We start from the raw sequence: 22,674 nt of genomic DNA on the forward strand, positions 1-22,674 counted from the left end.
GAGCACAAGCTGCCCTGTCCTTGAAAAGGCAGGAATTTCCCATTCTGGAAAGAAGCACTGACTACAAGGATATCAGCAAAGTTATGCATTCTATGGGAGTATTTTTTTAGTTGTGACAGTGGAATGGCAACCTCTCTCCTTGAAGGCACTTCTGAAAAAGTCTAAAAATATATGATGATGTGAGAAGAAAAATCAAGTTTATTCCTATTAAAATCTTACGGGGGACTAAATCCTACTGAAAAACCTTTAAATCCACAAACCGACGAAGCCTGGCGGATGGTGGGAGCCGCAGTGGAGGTTTCAGTGGGGACAGCAGCAGTGGGGACTGGCCCCGCCGGCGCTGGCTGCGCCTCCCTCGCAGGCCAGAGCCCTTCTCCGGCCATCGCGGCCAACCCCGCCGGGTCACCACGGCACTTCGCGGGGACCACCGTGATCACCGCGCCCCCCGGCGCTCTCATGGCTCAGATGTGGGGGTCGCTCACCCCGGGGCTCCGGGCAGGGATGGCCAGCATACCCGGAGCTCCAGACAGGGGTGTCCAGCATCCCCAGAGCTCCGGGCAGGGGTGTCCAGCATCCCCGGGGCTCCGGGCAGGGGTGTCCAGCATCCCCGGGGCTCCGGGCAGGGCTGTCCGGGGCGATGCGCGGCCGGTGGCAGGAGCCGCCCGCTGTGGGTGCCGGTGCCGGGGGTGTCGCAGGCGAGCCCCGACCGCCCATCACGTGCTCGGTGTGTTGCATTGTGCTGGCGGCGGAGGGAGGGCTGGAGCCGTGTCAGTGATCAATGTCATGACTTCCTCCGCGGGCTGGAGCCGCGGCGGAGCGCAGCTGAAGGAAGCTGATTGCTGCGGGTGCGAATTGGCCGGGAACAATACACACACCCACACACCCGCACGGGCGGACACGCACCCGCATTCACACACACACACACACACACCACACACACCCCGGAGCACGCACACACACGGGAGCACTCACACGGGAGCGCACAGACCCGCACGCACAGCCACACGCAGCCCGCACCCTGGATCCCGCGTCGCCGCTCCGCGCCGGGGGGGAAGATGAGCTCGGGGGACGTGGTTTGCACTGGATGGCTCATCAAATCACCCCCCGAGAAGAAACTCAAGAGATACGTAAGTGCAGAGACTCTGCTGATTTTTTTTTTTTTCCTCGCTCTCTAAAGGGATTCCGGCGTGTGCTCGCTGTCTCGTTGTCCCTTTGAAAGCTCTCGCCTGTTTCGGCTTCGCCTTGGACCAAAACAAAATGATTTCCAAGTCCATGCGCTAATGGAGTATTTTAGTTTTCACCGACATTCTTGTGCCCTCTGGAATTAACCTTTCCCGTCTCGTAAGATTATAATACTTCAGTTGTTATGCAACATATCAGGCTAAAAACCACATTTCGGTTTCAGTTAATGTTGCCGTAACTAGCAGAATTGTTGTAATAGTATTGCAGATGTCACTTTTCGAGGGACGGGCAAGAATATCCTAACAACAACAACAAAAAAATCCTAATAATTTAAATTCTGAGGCTCTGCTTTGTTAAGATGCTCTGTAATTGTTATGACACTTGCTAAAGGCAACATCTGCAGTAGTTTTATTTACCAATACCAGATGCAGTTGCCAGCAGAAAGCTTCACTTTTGGTCCGTGATAAAGAGGTGCTGGAAGATGCTGTTCTGTAAAGTTCCTGATAGCTGGAAGGTGAAGGGGGCTGGCAAGAATAAGCGAGCCCTGCATGGAGAGTTGCAACTGCATTATGTGTGAAGGGGGCCCCTTGTTTCGTTCTCTATCTGCCTGCCTGTTTGGGGAAAAAAAAAAAAAAAAAAGGATGTGTGTTGCAAACATAGGAAACTGTCTCGTTGCAGGGTTGTGAGGAAGGCACTCCGGGTAGGAATAAATGACCCTTAAAAATTTGCTTGGGACAGCATTAAAAATGAAAAGCCCATCGTGGGCCATTTTGCATACTCATTTATGATGGTTCTTCGTCAGGCATGTTGATGTGTTGTTGTGTTGTTACACTTTTGCATTCGGTAATACCCGTTTGAGTCATGCCCTTCTAACCCAACTTACCCCGAGCTCTGTACTAGTAGGATGCCACCGTACGTGTCTCTCGCTGCCGAGCCGAATGCATGGCTTACATCATTTGTCGTATTCACTTCTGTTTATCAGCGTTTTCTCCGGACTGCTGATGTTAGCTGTTTCTAGTAATATGAGGCATAACTGTATCGTGAAGAATGTGGTGGATATCATTTGGTAGCGTATTTTTTCTTAGCACTAAAGACTAGCAGAAAGGGTGATTTCCTGATGTTAGATTTTACTTTTAACTTCTTCTAAACCAGAGTTTCTTCTTTTAGACCACAGTATTGCATTGAAATGACTGAATATTTGCTTTGTTCTGTTAGCGTTTTCCAGTTCCAAAATAACTACTATGATGTGTCTCAGGGGAGCTGCAAATAACATAGGGGGCTCTAATTTTTGCTATATTTTGTAACGAGTGTACTAATAGGACTGTACAGCAGACACAATGTAAAAGCCACTGATTCACCCAGCTGGTATCATTAGTAACTCTGTCAGTGAAGCTATTTTTGATGACTCAATATTCATAAAAGGGCAAAGTAGAGAAAACAGAATGTGATAAAGCTGGGATTTGAAAGCCCCCATTATACAGTCAAGATAATAGTCACAACAGGGGCTCTGATCAGCTCACAAGACTAGTTGCAGTCTGCTCTGCTCAGATTTTGCACAACAAAACCAAGAGAAATTTGTTCTATGTTATTCTGCAAACATCAACCACTAGATTAGCCAGATCTCTGCAGATTAGGCTCTGTTGTCTTGTTAGGAGGATAAGCTACTCCTTTGTCCATCATAAAGCAGAAATAAATCTGCTGCAAGTACAGCAAAGCTTAATGTCCTTTCTCATAAGACTGGTTACACAGTGGATGCAACAAACCAAATGGAAATCGTCTCTCACCTGCTGTAAACTATTTTCCCCCACTTTTTGTATAGTTTCACCAGCATGGCAGCTTGTGCATCTTGCACTGGGGTGCCAGATAGCTCAGGCTGAACCACAGTGACTGCTTAAAAACAACAAAGCTTTAAAACAATGACTGTTTAAACTGACTTCAGTAGGTGTCAAGTGTCAACCGCTTCCAGGAGAATGGTGTTGGCTCTGGTTCTGAACTGACAACATACATAAATCCCCAAACTGTACACCACCCTTTGTGTTCAGCTGGCAAAGCCCACGGTCTGAGCTGAGGCTTTCAGAGAGCTTCAAATGCCAGCTTGGTCTGCTGCTCATGAGACCTCTCCTACACTGCCGAGGCTCCGCTGCTCTCATGGGGTTGTCTCCCAGTTTACATTTTCCTGAGTTCAGCATCCGGTCTTTGTAAGGTCCAACCTGAGGGTCACCTTGTTTTACACACAGAGAAATTCTTAATCCTCCATCTATTGCAATCACTAAGAAAATCCAATTAATTTTAGTTGAATCTGTAGTTAAGAAATTAGACAAAGAGATGAATTCAGGTTGTGAGATCGGGAACTGCAGATAGTCCCACTGAAGCCACTGAGAATATTTACAGTGTTTATCAAATTAAACAAATTAATCTTTTACAAGACCAGAGCCTAAAGACCAAAGTATACCTTAATTTATGTTTATTCTCTGATGAAAACAATTAGGTTTTCTATGCGTAAACAAGTCAGCATTTGGCTCTAGGTAAGCAGAACATTGTTTTCAAAACTTTGAGAAAGCAAAAAGCAGGTGTTAGGAATCTATATTTTTCCTGTAATGTCTTACAAAGCTGATGCTCTTAGTAGCACTATTCTTAGAAGTGTCTTATCATTCCCTAACAAAGGCTGCTCTCTTGCATGTGCAGGAAACGAACGTGTGATTAATTGCCCAAGTGTAACTTTCTGTAAAAACAGAGAGCTTAATGCTAAACTCACAGAATTCATTAGAAAGCACAGGGAGCTTTGCTACAGCAGGCAAATGTTCTGATAGTGGTTTAATAGCATGGGCAATGCTTTTCCCTCTGTCTGATACTTGAACCATGAAACCACCACGTCAGCCTATCTAAAGAGGCAGTTGTGCAAGGAGTCTCCCAGGAGACTATTTGGTGTGTGTTGCAGTTCTTTGTCCTCTAAGTGTGACCTGAAAGCTGTGCTGCTCTCATTTCCCCACTTGGTTCCAGCTTTTCTCCCTGTTCAGGGCTGTGTGAGCCTGAGGGGTGCCAAGGAACACCCAAAGCTTGGGGGAAGCTGGGTATGGGGCAGAGAAAGAGAGGAAGAAGCTGCTTACAAAAACTAAGAAGTGGTGGTGATGGAGGTGAAGTCCATCCTGCTCCAGACCAAAAATGCTAAGTGTCAGGCACAGCTTGGCATTCAGCCCCACAGGAGGAAAATCTGGCCCCACTGGAAATTTTGGTATTGATATAAGTGGATCATGAGGAAATTAGATGCCATGGGAGAATCTGCTTCAAGTTTGATGGGTTTCACAGTTCCTTATATTAGTGCTGAATACATCCATCCCAATTCTGTAACGCCAGCATTGAACAGCTGGCTTTTTGGTAATTTTCATATGGAAATGTATCTCGTTGCTCTTCTTTGTTTTCTATTCATTGGTGGAGGTGGAAGGAAGGAATGCTTTCATGGCCTAGAAAACAAAGGACTTACCACAGCTAGTGCAGAAAGTCACTATGAGAGGAAAAACAACATGGAAGAAGGCACAGAAGATGTCTAATGAAACAAGAGACTAGTGCCATTGAGAAGACACATTGCTCATGTGCTGATAAGGAGATGGGACTTTGAACACACAGCTAATTGCAACTTGTCCTTAAACCACTGTCCCATAGTTTGTCACACCAGTGAGGAACAGCAGCAGTAGCTCTGCTGAATGACACACAAGTGTTTACTTACTGTTAGTGTTAAGTTACGTGGTTTGCAGTAGTAAAGGGCTATATACAGATGCTTGCTTGTTGTGAGTCAGTGCAGCTCCATTTAAGTCACTGCTGCACAGCTGTCCCCCAGCTGAAGAGCTATTTTTAATCTTCAGTACTATACAAATTGATGAGGGAAGACCACTTGCTCAAAAAAAAAGGCAAGTTTCCCACTTTACTTGAGTGACTGATTTCTTCAAACGTCGTTGAAAATCAAAGTTCCTTGTCAGCATCTCCAGAACAAGAGTCCAAAATGGACCCCGTATTAGAAGATGTAGCCTTGCACTTCCTACCACTCTTCTTTTCAGAGTGTCTGGTCTGGGAAGACAAATAGAGGTGTAAATTAGTGTACCAGATGGAAAAAGAGAGTAAAGCAGTGTCTGCTCGTGCTGTCTCTGTGCTTTGGGCTGTCGGAGGGGCCCAGCAAGGCGCAGCCCCACGCCTCTGACCGTTGGGGGATCTGCCAGGACCTGACCGCAGCACACCATGGCCAGGGGTTTGGGAGATAAGAGAATGCAGACAACTTCTCCATTTTTAGCTGAAGTTCTGGTATTTATCAGGAGAGCAAACGGGAAGTTACTGGCCACTAAGAAGAAAAAGTAAAGTAGAATTATGGAAGAGTTTGCTGAAGTAATAGGAACAAGAGTGGCAGAGCACTGCCCTGGGCGCGTGGGACACGGGGCATCTGCTCCCACATCTAACATTGGGCCACTGTCAGCACAGGACACTGCCACCCTCCCCTAAAGAAATCCCCAAGTGCTATGAGAGGTCAAGTACCTCTTCTGCTGGTTTGGGGCTTGGGGGAAGTTTCCAAAAAATAACTATCAAATTGAAATCTGAGCTTAATTTTTATCCATTTAAAAAAAAACAACAAACAACCCAGACATGAAGTCTTTTTATTTTCCAAATGCTTTCTACAAAATTTCACCTCTTGAATCCTCTCCCCTCTGAATAGAGAATTATGGTCATCTTTAATACCTTTCTGGAATCAATTTCCCAAGTTCTCATTGAAATAACTGACTTTATTTAACCAATTTGCGTGGGGTTTGTAACTCCAGTTCATAGTTTGGGTGGAAATAGGAGTCCCATGTGAGAAAGGCGTCAGAGCCTGTACCTTGTTCTAGTTGTAAGTTTTGTACCTATGTTTTTCCTGTTATTACTTAATTTTAAAATCTAGTGTATGTTCTGGTCTATCTGATTTGTATATTAAGAACTGAATTTTAAGTAAATGAAGGCCTTCAAACAGAAGCTCCTATGTGGCAGCCTACACGTTCCCTTCTCTGTGAAATCCTGTACAAATTGATCTCACTGGTAAAATAACAGCAGAATATTTATGTTAGGGAGGAGTTTCCATCACTGGAGTTAAGCATTTGCAATTAGCTAAGTGCAAATCAGACCATTTTCCACACTTAAACTTGTTTTGGCAGGTTGAGTGTGATGTTTATTCTAGGCCGTTTTCTTCCATTTTAACCGTGTTTTGATAGTTTAAATGCAATGTTTAATGAGATAGGTTGACTTCTAAGAAAGAAATAATTTCGAAAAAACACTGCTGTTCTTGGCAACCTGTGTATCAGAATAATTTCCCTTGGACTATTTATTTGGGTGGAGCCGTAATAGTCCTGAAGCCCCAGTTTAATCTTTGACTTCATGTTTTCAGTGCACAGGAATGTCCAGCTATGGGTTTCTCTTCAAAACAGAAATCCACATGTTATCAGGTCTTTGCATTCAAAAACAGAGGCTTGGGGAAAAAAAAAACATGCTAGTTTGAAATGGAGAAGGAAATGTTAGCTGGAGTGGTAGTTCAACTAGCGACGCAGTCAAACGTGGCTTAGAGGAAAAAGCATTGCAAGTCATACTTTGGTGAACTCTTTGTTGTAGCATGAAAACCATGGATAAACACATTACTTCTACCAGTGATGCATCAAATTGCTATGAATGTGCAATATGAAAATTTGATAAGTTTTTAGGGAAAGGGACGAGTTTGCGCCTAAAATGTCACTCGGTAGAGAAACATTCATTTTATTTGCTTTCTTGTCCTTTTCATTCGATTTGGAAATGAATTAGTAATGTGATAAGACAAGGGGAAAAATTCTGGTTTTGAAATAAAATTTACATGTCAAAACATTACTTCCAGCCAGAAAAAATACATTTTTTCTCTCTCATTTAATTGTTGAATAAAATGCAATATTTGAACTTTTAAAATTTTTTCTGCTTTAGAATATCCTTGACTTGTTTCAGTTTATGTTGCATCAGGAAAACAAATAAACAAACCAACCAACAAACACATCGCCACACAAAACTCAGTTTTAAAATCTGCTGCAACTTAGTATTTGTTTAAAAAGACCACCAAAACTGATGTCTAGTTCTTGTGGCAGAAAAACACTCCCTTTCTGAGGCTAACTCATTCATGGCTTTGTAATTGTTAGAATGAGACAACTGTTCTTCGAGATTTTGTTATTCCCTTCCCATCTGATGCCAGAAACCCCACCTGACCCTTGCAGTCAAAACTGCTTTGTAGTGTTCCACAAAAGCCCTGAACAACACATTTCAGTTATCCAGGATCTCTTCCCATACAGCATTTTACAGAAAGTCAGTACAATGTTGCTATTAATATGAATTTGAAATTACTTAAATGAGAGTGTTAATTTAAGTGGAACTTAGGTTGTCATATGAAAGCTTTCAACTTGTTTTTGACTTTTTTTTTTTTTTAAAGACAATCATTTCTGTGAGCCCTGTTAGTGATAAATATTCATCCTGTGACTCCCAAGTCCCAGGGATCCGTGGGTTATGTATTCATATTTCTGTTGGACAGAATAATGGCCATAAGGGGACACTTTCTAACTTCACAACTGTTGTAGTGTCAGCAGAGCGCATAGTTTCTGAACAATCTGTTTTTACATACCAGACTTGCAAACTGTTTGTAGAAGTTCAAGGATTTTACAGTTGTGAGGCCATTTTTTCAAGCTGACATGAGCTGGTCGTGCCAAGGAGAAGCCAATAGTTCAGAACAAGCATGAGCTGTGTTTTACTTGCAGACTTTACAAACTGTGCAGTGAAGCCAGTAAGTTTAGCAAAGATCTGAGTCTGTAAGCGCTGAGCAGGCTGACCATGTGTCCCTGCTGTAAAGCTGAGCTTCCAAGCTCTGCTCCCAATTCCACAGAAAAGCCCCCGCTGTTGAGAGGTGACTGTGCTGATCAAATCCCTGTGAGAGGAGAAGAAACATCTGAAGAGGTGCCAGCTGAGTTTACAGTAGCAGTGAAGAAACAGTTTCAGGAGAAGTCATACACTCCTTGGCCAAGTGCTCACTGCTATTCCAGCTACGTCATCTGTATTGTTTACTAATATTTATAGTGGAAGCTTTGCAAGCTTAAGAAGTTTTATTTTTAAGAAGTTCAACATTCTGAACCCATCCTAAGAAAATAATTGCCTTCTCATTGAGGTCTTAGGTTTAAAACTAAGAAACACTCAGGTAGCTCAGGGAATTGGGTTTTTTTGGAGATTTTTGGGTGCTTTGCTCCCACTAAATAAGATTTACAACATGTTTTCACTGGATCCTCCCCTGACTCCGGAGCTGCTTTTACACTGATTAACTTTTCCTGTAAAACAGTGGGATTTGGGTTGTCAACTGAAAATGGCACTGTTACTCCAACTCCACTTTATGCTTTTTAAAATGTTCCTTTCTGACAGATAATTCTGAGCATCATATCAACCTTGAATACTAAAATAATGGTGAACTGTTTTTCCAAAGAGAGGGAAAACCACCAGATAAATCTCATCATTATTTCAGTATCCCCCCCAAACTCCCTCTTTCATCTGTGCTGAGCCCGTGAAATAGTCAAGCTGAAACATCATTAAGACAAACCAACAAAAAGGTTAAGGGACAGTTGGATTGGCATAGGAAGAACAGGCTTTGTGGTGATGACACTGCTTTGGTTCCCCTGTGCAGCCCTCTCTTTTGGGTTTGCAGATTGAAAACTTAATAATTCTGTCATTTAAAGGAAAAAAAAAAAAGAGGCATTTATTGAAGTGTTACTAGACTGCAATGTTTCAACAATTTTAACATGTTCATATGTTCCTTTTTTTTCCCTTTTTTTTCAAATTCACAACTGAAAGTACTGTTGCTATGTTACTGTAATGGTGTGTAGGCTGCTAAATAAATAGAGGGAGTTTAGTCCATGCCAAAAATAGAAAGCCAGGTCAGAGGTGACATTTGGGACATGTTGAGAAAAAACCAGAATATATAATTATTTCTTTCCTTCCTATCATTCTCTTCAGTCTCATTAACCCCCATCTACTTAGAAGGAAGTTACAACAGAATTTCTGAGCATGTGAGAGTTCTAAAAAAATGACACCTTGGGAGTTCTGCTGAGTCTTTTGGCTTTGTTCTTTGCAAAATCAAATTTGCAAGGGAAACTGGTAAAACCATGGCACCTCACACTCTTGTGAATTGAGTAGCTACTTGGAGGTATCAAAGGACATGGGGAACTGTTGAAAATGCACTCTGCAAAGGCTTGCTCTGAAGGGAAAATCCAACAGAGGGAACAAGCTTTGAGAAAATGTGCTCCTGTGAAGCCAGAAACAGGAAATTTGAGTCCATTGTCCTTTTTGGAGTAGTCTGGCAGGTTACCAAGGACCAGATATACAAAGACGTTATGAGTAACCCCAGGTATCTGCCTGCACCTTCAGCTGCCTCAACATCTTTGTGAGCCTGGCTCACGATTGTGCACGAGTGCAGGGTCATTTTATCCCCCCTCTGCTGCCTGTGTGTGCTCCTGAGGTACCTCAGCACCACGAGCTCTTGGTTGAGCTCCAGGGGCTGATTCAGTAAATGGTGGGAACTGCAAGCCACCAATATGAAAACCAGAGCCCAACCCTCCCTCCATCCATGTCAGTCACGGAATCCCAGAACATTCTGGGTTTGAAGAGACCCCCAGGGATCATCGAGTCCATCCCCTCAGTGCGCGGCCCACACGAGGGTCAAACGCAGTCGGAGCAGGAGCAGCCCTTTATCCTGGGAATGAGCCTGGCAGCCTCAGTGCTGGCAAAGAGCGGCCCCTGACTTTATTTCCACCACGTCACTGCAGATGCTGGGAGCTCTGGGCTGTGTTCCCCCAGCACGAAGCCCCTCTCCGAGGCACAGCGCCCTGGTGGTCCTGCCTCGCCCCCGGCCCCGCTGCTCTCCTGGGAGCGCTGGCAGCTCTGGGCCCACGGCAGCTGAGAGCTGTCAGACCTTCCCGCTGGCAGGAGGAACTGGACCAAGCTCACTCATGTGTGAGTTAATTTAGCAGATTTGTAATTAATCTGGAGGATCTTTTCTCTAAATGTATATGTTTACTTATAAACGAATTATTCACGTGACACAGTATAAGGAGTCTAATTCCTGTGTCCACGGCCATAACCTAAACCAGTTCAGTGCATGCAATCCTGTTAGAGATTTCTTGGTGTTGTTTTTGTAGTTCCACAAATCTGTTGCTTTTCTACAAAGAACCAAATAAATGTTCCCCCTACCCAAGAAACCTTTAGATTTGAAGCATTCCAGAAAATCCCACGTTTAGCATAAAACTTATAGAGGAGGATCAAATGAGAGGGTACGACAAGAGCCAGTGATGCTAAGTATGACTAGTGTTGTTCCTACATTGCAGGGGGTTTAAAATTTTCATTTTCTTCGTTAATACTCCTCGAATGAAGGGATGGAACTTAAATGACTAGGAGCATTTCCTAACATGTGGAAATGGTGGATGTGAACAGCTGGCTTGATAAGAAACTTTCCTAATTTTTCCTAATTTTCAGCCCCAAGCCAACCCCTAGTGCCTGAGACCTTGAGGGATGTCTGCAGAATTCCTGACTTTCTGTGTCAGAAAACAAATGAGCAATTTAGGATCCATCAGGGTTGTTTATTTACTTACATCAGAAGTTGCTGTTGCTGTGATTGGAGACATTGGTTGTTTTCTAGCACAATCACTATTCAGCCTCACACTGAAGGAGTGGGTGTTAGAGGCTTTCTGTCCCCTGTGGAGTTCAAACCCTCATTTGGACTCTGTCAAATCCTTTACCCTTGCCAGAGACTGCATTTATCTCAAACCCTAAAGTGCAATTATTATGATTTATCAGTCTTTGGAGTGAATAAGATTTTACCAGGCGTTTTCTGCACAGAAGTCTCCAGCTGGGAGAAGTGCAACCTACAGCCTGTCGTTTCCAGGGCTGTGTTGCCTATGCTCAGCAAACTGCCCAGTTTTAACCAGCAGCAGCATTGCTAAATGGAATGAAGGATGAAGTATACTCTCTGCACTTCTGTTATGTTAATCCTCCCAGGGGACATATTTGTCTTTCATTATATTTCCAGGTCCTTGAAATGATCTTCTAAAATTTGTAAGTAAACTTGGTTTGCTGGCTGGTGGATGAGAGCAGTTCACCCATCAGAGCACTCCAAACGGGCTGTCAGTGGTGTTTTTACCTGTGCTCTTGTTGGGGCAAACAGCGTGATTGTTAAACTGAATGAAATTATATCAAGGCAGAAAATGGCAGACACAGCCAGGTTTCAGATAAGCTACATGAAGATTCAGTATATTTACACTGCTGCTTTAAATCACTAAGAACTCCCCTCACTGTGGCACTTACCTCGCTGTGGGGTCAGAGGTGCTTTAGTGAGACTTGTCATTCGAGAACACGCTCGTGAGGTGAAGAAACGGAGGGATCCTTTTGCAAAGTGGGAGCTGTGAAGTCCTTTCAGGAATACGGTGATGGAGAGGGATAGTCACAGAGATGCACCCCAGTCCCATGTCTCAGGAATTCAGATTTGCATGTGGTTTAGCAACCTGAGCTATGTGAAGACTTCAGCAGCGGTGCCCTAATTCTTGTATGCTCAGAATTCACTGTGCACCCACGGGCAGGTTTCAGTTTGACTTGTTCCTCGGATTTGGAAATGGAACTGGGATCTCTATATGAACATATTGTTGTAGATTTTAGTTCAGAGATTGGTGGGTTTTTTTTAAGAAAGCAACTATTTTATGTGCCATATATGCATATGGATAAGAGATAAGGAGCAGAGGAAAGCACTCGGTTATTAGACCTTGTACTATTAATGGACATAAAGCCTAAGATCAGTTTGTTGTGGGGCAGTTGGTCACTAGACCAAGTAAACATTGGCTTTAATAAGCTGCTAGAATTGTGCAGCTGCACAGTCAAACTGGAAGGTTAGATCTGAAGCTTTCATTTGCCTTCATCTGCTTGGAATACCTCTTTGTTCTCTCTGAAAAGGTTTCAGGTACAAAGTATTCAGACTCATCAGAAAAAAATACCTTGAAATAGAAATGGCACCCCATGTTCTCTAGCAAAACAGGAGCCTAGGGAGAAACTAGAAGCTAAAAAATGCATTCTCAAACTCTAACCCATTATGACTGTATTTATGGGGAAAATTTAAATGATCTGAGCTGTTTTCCCTACATATTCTTTACTACTAACAATAGTACCTTGTGACTGGTGATCTCTCATCTTCATTAAACACTGAACTGGAATATCAGAGTTGAGCTTGAGGCTTCTGTTCAGGTTTTGTAAGAATTGGCTGGATGCAGATCAAGCACAGAGCCGTGGTCTTCAGAAACAAGGGAATGGGAAGAGAAAAGCAGATAGGAGGATTTTGCCTCCCAATGGAAATTCCCAGATCTGCCATTATCAGAGCTCCTGGTAGCTCCTTTGCCACTGGGAGAAATGGTGTGTGGTATGGGAACTGTAGCATTTACCAGCTTGTAACTGGAAATTGAAGACAATGAATTGATATGAATATATTAAAATGCACAATTTCAGTTCATTTTGTGTAACATCTCTATCACAACACTTTCCCCAAAAAGAGATTTCAGCCATTTAGATGATGGTGAAATACAACAGCAGAGTTGCAGAGAAATTGGTAACTTCTTAAGAAGAATAAACTGTCACTGAAACATCTCACTTTCTATTTGAGAGATAAAATCTATGCATGGTGCAGCCATTTTTGCTTTGCCTGGCACAGGATTTGCATGACTCATGGCCAGCAGTATGCTGAGGACCTAGAAATAAAGAATACAAAAGCAGATGCTGGATTCTGGCTGGGGGATTCCTGCACCATCTTTGATGACCCTCTTTGATGGAGCAAGACACAGAGTGCAGGCAAGTGCACATAGTACTTCTCCAGCAGATGAGGTTATTAACCTGAAGGGTAGGAGCAAGTGCAAAGGCTGCCAAACACTGCTGTCCTAGAAGTCAGCCCCAGCTGGTGAGGATGGATGATGTAATGGATCAAGCAGGAGAAGAAAGTTTTCAGTTAGGAGGGTGTAAAATTTGAAAGGCTGCACGTAGGAATGAGGAGTCGCAGTCCTGATTCAAGTACACAGAGAGCTCAGCAGATGGCCCAGCAGATGAGCTGCTTTGCACCACAGTATGTGTGAGAACACAGAATCACAGAGTGCCTTGGGTTGGAAGGGACCTTACAGCTCATCTCATTCCAGCCCTCCTGCCACGGACAGGGATGCCACCCACTAGATCAGGTTGCTCAGGGCACCATCCAGCCTGGTTCTGAACACTTCCAGGGATGAGGCAGCCACGGCTTCTCTGGGAAACCTGTCCTGGTGCCTCACCATCCTCTGAGTAAAGAACTTCTTAACATCAAATCTAAACATCAGAGTAGTGGTGTGGCACCATGCAGAAGCAAAGCCCTGCCCTTTGGTGGTACAGGGTAACATCAGGTGCTATGTTCCTTACCCCACCTGGGCCTTCCCTCCCCGTCTGGATGCCTTGCTTGCTCACACACCAAACTTGTATCCAGATCCTGGAAGAATCATCTTTACCATTAATAGCTTAGATTGGCCATTGCCCCCTCACAGTCACGTTGTGATGCCACTCAGCACATCAGTGTAAGAAGCTTTTTTCCCAGTGGTTTTCTAGCAAACCACTGTTAATTCAGAGCAATGTATTCATATGGGAAATTCCAATAATCCATGTTTTTTGACACAGCAGAAACCTGTCTCACTAACCAGTTTGCATGTAAGGTTGAGATGAAATGACTGATACTAAGTTGTTTCAAGAAGCTTCATTTCCAGTGTAATCTGCAGGAAAATCACATGGACATATCATGATGAATGAACTCAAATCACTATAATTATGCTGATAAACATCTTCTTAGATGTTCTTGGGGTGAGTGACATCTTTTCCATTTATCTTAAACTGCTTCTGATGCAATATAAACTAAGCTGGGAACAACGTTCTTTTTATCAATATCAGAGTGTTCCCATGGCATACTCGAGCCAGCAGATACATGGCAGCTCAGCTGTGCTAGTAAAAACGCAGACAACCCTTAGATTCCAGCAGCAGCAACACAAGCAGTTGGTAATCCCTGCTTTCCCACACACTATACTCTCAGAATCCCTTTATTATCTTGCAGTTTTGAGAGCATAGTTCAGGTTTTGTATCTCTTTTGCCCTTGGTGTATTTACTGGAATTGCAAACAAAGAGATTCTTTAATCCCTCCTATTTTTGCTATGGTCCCTTCGAGCCTGCACTAAGACTTCCCAACTCACTGAGCTCATCCAAGGATATTGTTATTTCCATCATGGGTTGGCCAGTCATTGGGACAACAGTAATTCTGTGAGTCCCCCATGCAGATTCTTTGGACCAGGTGGTGGACTGGGATACATGGTCAAGGATATTTCATTATTGGACTTTTACAGAGTACTTAGCAAAAAGAATGTTCTGATCTTTCACAATTCAGTTCTGTAGGTACAGAAACCAACCACCAACAGAAAATGCAGATCTGTATGCACTGCTTGTAAAATCAAACTTTCTGAAGTCTCTCTCAGTGTAAGGACTGTGAGTCGAAGGGGAAATTATTAACTTAGTAAGGGGAAAAATTAAACATTGTGATCATCTGTCTTATTGTAAAGAAGCAGAGGGATGTTAAAAAATGTGCTATGCTGGCTGATTCCTTTTCTACAAAGATGATTTTTGGGGGCATTTTAGTGCTTACAGTAAAACAGTTACATAAGAAATAGTGAAATCCACTATGATACTGCATTACTTTTGTGTTCAAACGTACTTGTGCAATAGAGTAGTCAGAAAGCAACAATCAGACTATGTTTTTTCCATGTTTGAACATTAGTGGCCATCTGGAAAATTGCATGTTCCCTATATTCAGTGAATTGGCTAGGTGAGGAGGTCACCTCCAAGGAAACTAAAATTAGTTTTATGTGTTTGGGTTGGTTGACTTTTGCCAGGAAGAAATACAAAGAGGACAAAAAAAAAAATCTTGTTTGCTACCATTCCTCCCCAGAGATGGTGTCATTTGGCACCAGGGTGCTAACACTGCCCAGGAACCCAGTCCCAGCCTCCTGACTCATCCAGGGGCTGTCCTCAAACAGGGATGGTGGCAACAGGCCTGGCATGGAGCTGACAAAGGCAGTGGAGGAGCCTCCAGAGCAGCAAAGGCAAGTGCTGGAAAAAATCTTTTCCTTTTGTAGGAAGATCTTGAAGGAAGCACAAACCACTTCTGGCAAGGGCCCTGCCCATGCAGAAACCCTTTCTGCTGTAGCAACTTCTTCGAAACACTTTGTTTGGAACGGCTTTCTTGCTTTTGATGATATCCAGCCAGCCCCACCTCTCCTGCTTTCTTCCTTTGGTGGTTTTCATGGCTAACCCTCAGCATCCATGCAGGTGCTTCCCTGGCCTCCTTGGGTGGCTGTGGTCCGTGCTAACCCACATAAAAGCGAAGTAGCCACAGGTTTAGGAGATGGCAAACAAGGAAAAAGATCTCTCATTGCTGTTTCTTTGCCTTGACCAGCAGCCTCTTCAATCACAGGCTGTAAAGCAGCTCATGGAGCAGGGTAACTTTGCTTGTGAGTGCTGGGAGAGCTGTGGTCCTGGGGCTCTAGAGGAGCTGAGCTACGTCTCAGAAGGTTTTCTAACACAGAACACGTGACATCTATCACATAATGCCATGAGAAAAACAGTGTTTCTACCTCTTCACTTTGTGAAGTGGAATTAATCATAATTATATGTCACGGGTTTTGATTTAAATGTGGACTAGAAAGTGTGCAAGCAACAGTGTTTCTAAAGACATAGGTTCTTTACAGCAAAAGAATGAAAGTGAAAATATCCTGAAAACCAATAAAACAAAGAGTACCCTGGCCTGCAAATCCCAATTTTTTTAATTGGATGCAAGAAATCCTACTGGGAAGGGGCACAGGATGGTTTTTAGTGCTTCATTCAACTTCAGCTTCAGTTGTACATTATGGGTCTGGCTTTGCACATGATTTTGCACTCAAGAAAATCTTTAGTTCCCCTTTTAACTGTCAAATAGGAACAAACACAAAATCAGCCATGGAGAAGGAGCCTTGGATTAAACAAACACAAAGTCCTTATCCAGCTGGATTCAAGGCAATTGGATTATTCTGCCTAATTTTAGTAAGAATTGAAATAAACCATAATGGAGAGAAGACTCGGGTTACAGGATCAAAATTAACATTCAAACAGGATAACAGAGATATCCTATGACATATTTAAAATACCAGCAGGATAGCCTTCTACTGGATTCATTAAAAGATGACTACTCAAGTAAATACCCCAAATTCCTAGATAGGCTTAAAATTCTGCCTCCATTTTTTTCCAATAACTCATTGTGTAAATTATGTGTATTGTACCTTCCTGACAGTAGCAGTGCAGTAATATTAGTAAGCACTGTCATTGTCAACTTATGTTAAGCAATAAGAAAGTCACAGAGTAAAATATGAACATATGTGATGGGTTTTAAAAAAATAAATTCAAACAATCAGGAAGACCAGAAGCTTTCTAAGTGCCAAATTATTGTTGCAGAAGTATTCTTTTTATCTGTGGGTCATGATTTCCAAGAAGCAAGTGAAAAATGTAAACACTTCCAAGTATTTGTCCCTTTGGGCACAGGGTGTATTAAACAACAAAAATAAAAAATACTTCAGGGACAGAAAGGAATTGTTGACCAGGGCATTTTAGAAGGAAGCCAATAATGCCTCACTTGGTGAACAAGTAAGAAGAAAAAACTTGCAACTGGTTTTATTACCTGATTTGTGGAAGTTCTCCATTCAGCTGGGTTTTAAAACTAAATTCCCTTCAAGTTTAAAGAAACAAACGGGAAACCTTTTATCTGTACCAGAATTCAAAGCAGGAGATGGTTGTGGTAACTGCTAGCAAGCAAATAGTAAATACTCTCAGAGGTGAAAAACCACAGAGCTGGAAATCGTGCATCGGCTGAGTTGTGTCAGATTCCATGCTTGATTACACGGCATGAATAAATTATTGGAAGACACATTTCAAACTCTTTTTTTTCAGAAGTAAAAAAAAAAAGCTAATTATTACATTTGCAAAGCAGGGTGAAGTATGCAGAAGAGCGTGGCATCATTAGTTTGCTGCATTATTGGTTTAGAGGTGCCCTTTTGAGTAATACAGGTACAAATTTCCCATTGCTGCCACGCTAGACTGTAGTATTTGTAAGATTGCATAAGTTATTTAAGCATCTACATCCATTTTGTTTCCTATGCAAGTTCTTTAGTAGTGATTTGATCTCACAGTAAAGGGTAGTTGGTGTATCAAAGATAGGCTGAGCATCCATGCTGATAGAGTGATGGAAAATCAGCATCACGCAGTCTTTGATGGATGTGAACATTAAATCATGGCATCAGGACTGTTTAATCTAAAACAAGAAGCACACTGGAATGCCATAAAAATCAGTATGGCTGATTTTCCTTTAAAATCTCCAGGAACCCAACTGAGCAAATACTGCAAGTTTTGGAGCTACCTGGCATTAGTAACGCTTCGTGTTTCACCTCAAGCCTTCATCTGTCCAACTGCTGCTCTGATTGCACACAAAGGTAGCTATGGCAGCACCACAGGGAGGACCAAAATTCTTTGAGTTGTACCTGGTACAGACCAAACCCATCAGAAACCACCAATTTCAGGCAGTGTTGAGTGTGAATCCAGAAAGCAGCCACAGCCTTTTCTGTCTGTTGCAATCCTGGAAATTTCCCCAAGAAAATACAGTTTGCTGGGGAAGGAGTCACGTCATAAAAATCTCCATGGTCTTCCTTGGAAGGTTTTTCAGTTTTCCTCTACATCTTACAGTAAATCTATCAGCTCTCTGGGTAGATTACTTTCCAGCAAACTTCCATGGTTTGAGACATCACATTGTATCGCTCATCTTCACCATGCACAGTACGTGTGGCTTTTGTGTGTGTGTCTGATTATTCCTGTAACCTGCTGAAGTCAGAAAAGGAATTTTTCCCCTTGTTTCCCTAAGGCCAGGATGCCATTCTTCATCTTCCTGTGTGATACTGTTTTCTTGCTCTCCAGTCTTCCCTCTTAATCAGAGTCTTTAGGAACAGAAGAGCCACTTCCCTTGGCATACCCTTGGAAAAGCAGCTCCTTGGGATTTTGCAATGACTTTTAGCACAAACATCAAGCCAGCATCACCATACGATTCTTCCTGGGCTTTGTAAAGTATTTAAAAACTTGTTTTCTTCTGAGAAAAAGCTTTTCTCTCTGCAGAAGGACTAGATCAACCATTAAACTCTCTCACAAGTTCACATTTACGCTTGTCTTTTGCCATCTCTCTCAGTCTGCCTTTTAAAGGCCTCCTAAACCCATTAGCTCTGTACCAGTGCCCTCTGAATGGCAGCATCTCTGCTGCAGCCACACTTACTCCGTGGCTGAAAAACCAACAAAAACTTAGATTTTTAGATTCTACTTCCTTCTGGCTGATTTAGCATCACTGGTTTTGTAACACAAATCCCTGCCCTGCCCAGGGGGTGTTTTAGCTCCCATTTGAATCTCGCAGTTAGATTTAACACGTTAGTCACTGCATCAGCGACAAGCAGCGTGGCGTGGCTGCTGGCTGGGGCACAGATCATCCATGCTACTTGTTACACTGCATCCTAACCAGTCACAGTTACAAACTCCTTCTCATGCTAAGAAAGAGTCATAAGTGAAGGAGAAGAGTAGGAGTAATTCCGCATTCAGATCTAAATTTGTGTCAAGTGTGGGATGAAGTTTAAAATAAGAAAAGATAATAGTTGGGGTTCTGCTGTTTCTTTCCACCTCTTAGAGAAGTCAGTTTTGATCATACATTTTGCTTCTTTTAAAATGTAAATTCAAGCGATGGATCTTTGTTAAAGTGTTTCACGAGTTAAAATTAAACTTGAAAGTTAGCAGGAGGTGTTACTTGTTCTTGCATTTATTTCTACGTTAGTTTTTCGTGTCTGACCAGAAAAGGGTAACATGCAAATGTCTCTTTGTGGTTAAAAAAAAAAATAAGCCATGAAGTCTAAAAAAGGAAAGCAGATACTGCTTTCTGTGTACAACCACTGCTTTCAGAAGTCTCTTTTATATCTGCTGCCTGCGACTATGACTCCATTTTTACTCAACAATATTCTGCATTGTTGGGGTAGGAGGGATCAGAGGAAGGGATTTTACTAGCTTGGTTTTCTCCTTGAAGGGAACTCCTGCAGTATTCTTCCCCTGGAAAACAGCAAGGACATGGGGAATGGCACAAGGATGAACCTTGTCTTTCCCTGCAGAATGTGAAAGATTTGTTATTCAAAATGTCAGTTAATCCACAGTAGAAAACTGTAAAGGTTCCAAACACGGTGCCCATCCCCAAATGCTCCTGACAACACCCGTGGTTTTACAGAGGTCCTTTCTGTGCACTGTTCCCTGCACTGTTGCTCTGTGCAACACCCAGGCAACAAGGGCAACACCTTAAAGAAAATCCCTCTTCTCATTCAGGGCCACCCTTTTGAGGTATCCTGTGCAAGAATCATCTCAGCCTACGCAGGACAGAATTTCTCTCCTCTGTGCAATTCTGGCTTCATGTCTTTAGACAGAGCTTTGCTCTGGTATGTTTTAATGAAAACCAGAAGAAACAATAACTTCATTATATGTTTCCTTTTCCTCTTTAGTGAATTAGTTTATTTTTGTCAACTTTGAGCTTTTGGATTTAATTTAGTTTAGATCTTGTTCAGTTAAGAGGAGGCACAGGGCTTTAGGGAACTGGGAGCTCTCACCAAGCTGGCTTGGCTGCTCCTGTTACACATTTTATTGGTCCTTGCTCTGCTGAAAGGTTTGATGCTTCCAGGCTGGTGTTTTTTCCTCATGGTTTATTAGTGAATCATAAAGGTCTTGTATTCTGGTCTGTTTTATTTACTGATGATACATACCTCAGGGCCCTCTAGTTTAGCAAAATGGCTTTTATAAAAAATAAGTAAAACAGAAACACAACTGAAGGATCAATGACCATTCTCTCTGTTTAAAATATGTATTATTCTCTATAATATAATTGTTTTCATTTGTGATTAATCTGGTTTCTCACATTGCACTTTAACCTTTGGCTTATGTACTTGGAAGGTGTCTGGTTATTGAGCCACCTTTCTCTACAATATGCCAAAAAATCAAAATAGAGAGTAAATTTTGACTTTTTTAGAGAGGCAGAGAAGTTTCTAATTCCTGGCACAGCTGATAGTGAACTGACTGCTGCTGTAGGAATAGGAAGACTGAAAGTGTAAAGGAGGTCTCGAGCTCAAACAAAGCTCCTAACTTCTTTCTCCTAACTTCAAAAGAATAACAGAGAGAAACCCTAACAGAGCTCTCTGAAACACGTAGATTATGAATACACAGGAGATCAGTTCACAGCATTCATACAGCTCCTCAGCCTCCAGTGGATTTACAAAGTGTGTGATAATGATGTTCAGTTTGGGGGCTGCCTGCTGCTCAAGGAAGGTTTGCAGCCCCACCCCTCAGCATCTCCCGTGGGAGGGGGAGCAGGTAACACCACCTGCACTGCACTTGTCTGGCTGAGCATCTTGCAGGGAGCTGGGAAATGTGCTGCCTTGTTGTCCAGGCTTAAATTTCTTTTCATAACTATAGGTAAAAAAGAAGTGTGTGATTCAGAGTTTGGCTTCAGCTGACCCCTGGGTCGAGCTGCTGTTGTTTGTTTTTGTAATTACTATAGTTACCCTGGAAGCACTCTGGGCATTTAGGTATTTTGACTGCCCAAAGCCAGAAATAACTAGTTGGAATAAAAGTGTTAATAGTCTGATGGCTGTGTGTGAGTCATAGCCACAGTGGCCTTTGAGACAAAAGAGAGATTGCTCTGAGTGCAGCAGTAGAGAAAGCCCTTCCTCTGTGCAGCCATACACACTCACTGCAGGTCAAATTTAAACTTCCTTACTCAGAGCATAAACAGCTCTTCTATTTACAAAGTCCGAGCTCCCATACCCCAAGATCCCTTATCACAGAATCACAAAACCATTTAGGTTGGGAAAAACCCTTCAAAATCATGGAGTCCAACCATTAATGCAGCACTGCCAAGCCCACCACTAAACCATGTATCCAAGTACCACATCTACACGTCTTTTAAATACCTTCAGGGATGGTGACTCCACCACTTCCAAAGAAATACTTAAGGAATCATTGCAAGGCTTGCAGAAGCAAACACCGCCTCACTCTCTCTGCTGAACCCGGGCAGACTTCTTCCCAGGCAGCTCCCAGACAGGGAGAGGTTAATCGTGCTGCTGGTTTTGCATGGCCCATTTGCAAAGCAAAATTAGTGGACATCAAACATTCAGCACCCAAGAAGTTTTCCATGTCCCTCTCATGCACTCATTCGTGTTTTCCATGTCCCTCTCATGCACACATTCATACACTGTGCTCACTTGCCTCTCAGTGGTGCATGGTTTTTGCATTAGAAGAGGAAGTGTCCCCTCAGTTTCATATCATACACAATGTGTACGTGTCAGATACATACTGTGAAATAGCGTTTTTCAGAAAGAAAAACTTCATTGTCTTTGAAGTGAGAAGATGGTTTAATAGGAGCACATCATTTAGTTGAAGTCAAGATTCTCCCTTTATCTTGCCAGGCACTGCTCAGACTTTGGGCAGTGAAAATGGCAGGATAAATTTGGTCAATAGTCAAAAAGATGTGGGCTCAGTTCCTTAAAAGTATTTTAGCTTAAATGAGGTTAAAGACTACTCCTAAGCTTGCTGTGCAGCATGTGCTCAAGTGCTTTCTGTAACTGGGATCTAAACTTGGAGGGCAAATTTTTTGGTTATAAATGACTAGACTTTTTGGTACCCTCAGGAAACAGCCTTTGACAGAAGAGTTTCTGTCAGGTTCAATTTCAGAGGTTGTTATCTTTTGGACATGTGAGATAGGGACTCTTCTAATTGTGCTAACCTCACTGAAGTCTCAGGATCAAGATGCTCTATCTAGAGTGTTTGTTTGCTCTGTGCTCAAACAGCCCTTATCTCACATCACTTTTTGTGGGATTCAGTTAACAAAACCAGCCACTGTGAACTTCACACTTCTGCTTACAGCTCCTGCCACCATCAGTGCTCTGAAGACAGAGCAGATCGTGCTGAGTTTGGTTGTCAGGTGAAGATACAGTACCAGGGGCTGTGGCATTGCAGTGGCACAGCTTCCTGCTCTGCGGGCAAGCCTGGAACTGGGTCAGACAATAACAGCAGGTGGCTGTTGAAGTGTTAGAAGACATGTAGCTTCAGGAATGGGGCAGGAGGCTCTCAGCTCTGCAGCCAACCTGAAGACCTCTTTTTGCAAAGAATTCCAGAAACTCCCATGAGAATGCACACAGAAATTCAGGATGATCCAACATTTTTGCTGACTTGAAATTTGACTGTTATTGTGAGAGAACATCTTGATGCAGAAGGACCACGCAGGGCCATGGTGTGGGATGCCTACATGGG

At 42.9% G+C, this 22,674-nt stretch overlaps 1 protein-coding gene across 2 annotated transcripts in view; it reads left to right on the forward strand.

The window, feature by feature from the left end:
• The first annotated feature begins 762 nt into the window (after nt 1-762).
• GAB3 (GRB2 associated binding protein 3) overlaps nt 763-22,674 on the forward strand; it is a 61,325-nt gene continuing 39,413 nt past the window's right edge. For both annotated transcript variants that reach the window (XM_050310607.1, XM_050310608.1), the window contains exon 1: nt 763-1,127. In XM_050310607.1, the coding sequence (XP_050166564.1) occupies nt 1,056-1,127 (72 nt within the window). In that variant the 5' untranslated portion in view covers nt 763-1,055. The remainder of the gene's footprint in view (nt 1,128-22,674) is intronic.

Source organism: Myiozetetes cayanensis, unplaced genomic scaffold (genome assembly GCF_022539395.1).
Source record: "Myiozetetes cayanensis isolate MyiCay16 unplaced genomic scaffold, myiCay2020 scf15, whole genome shotgun sequence".
Taxonomy (NCBI): domain Eukaryota; kingdom Metazoa; phylum Chordata; class Aves; order Passeriformes; family Tyrannidae; genus Myiozetetes; species Myiozetetes cayanensis.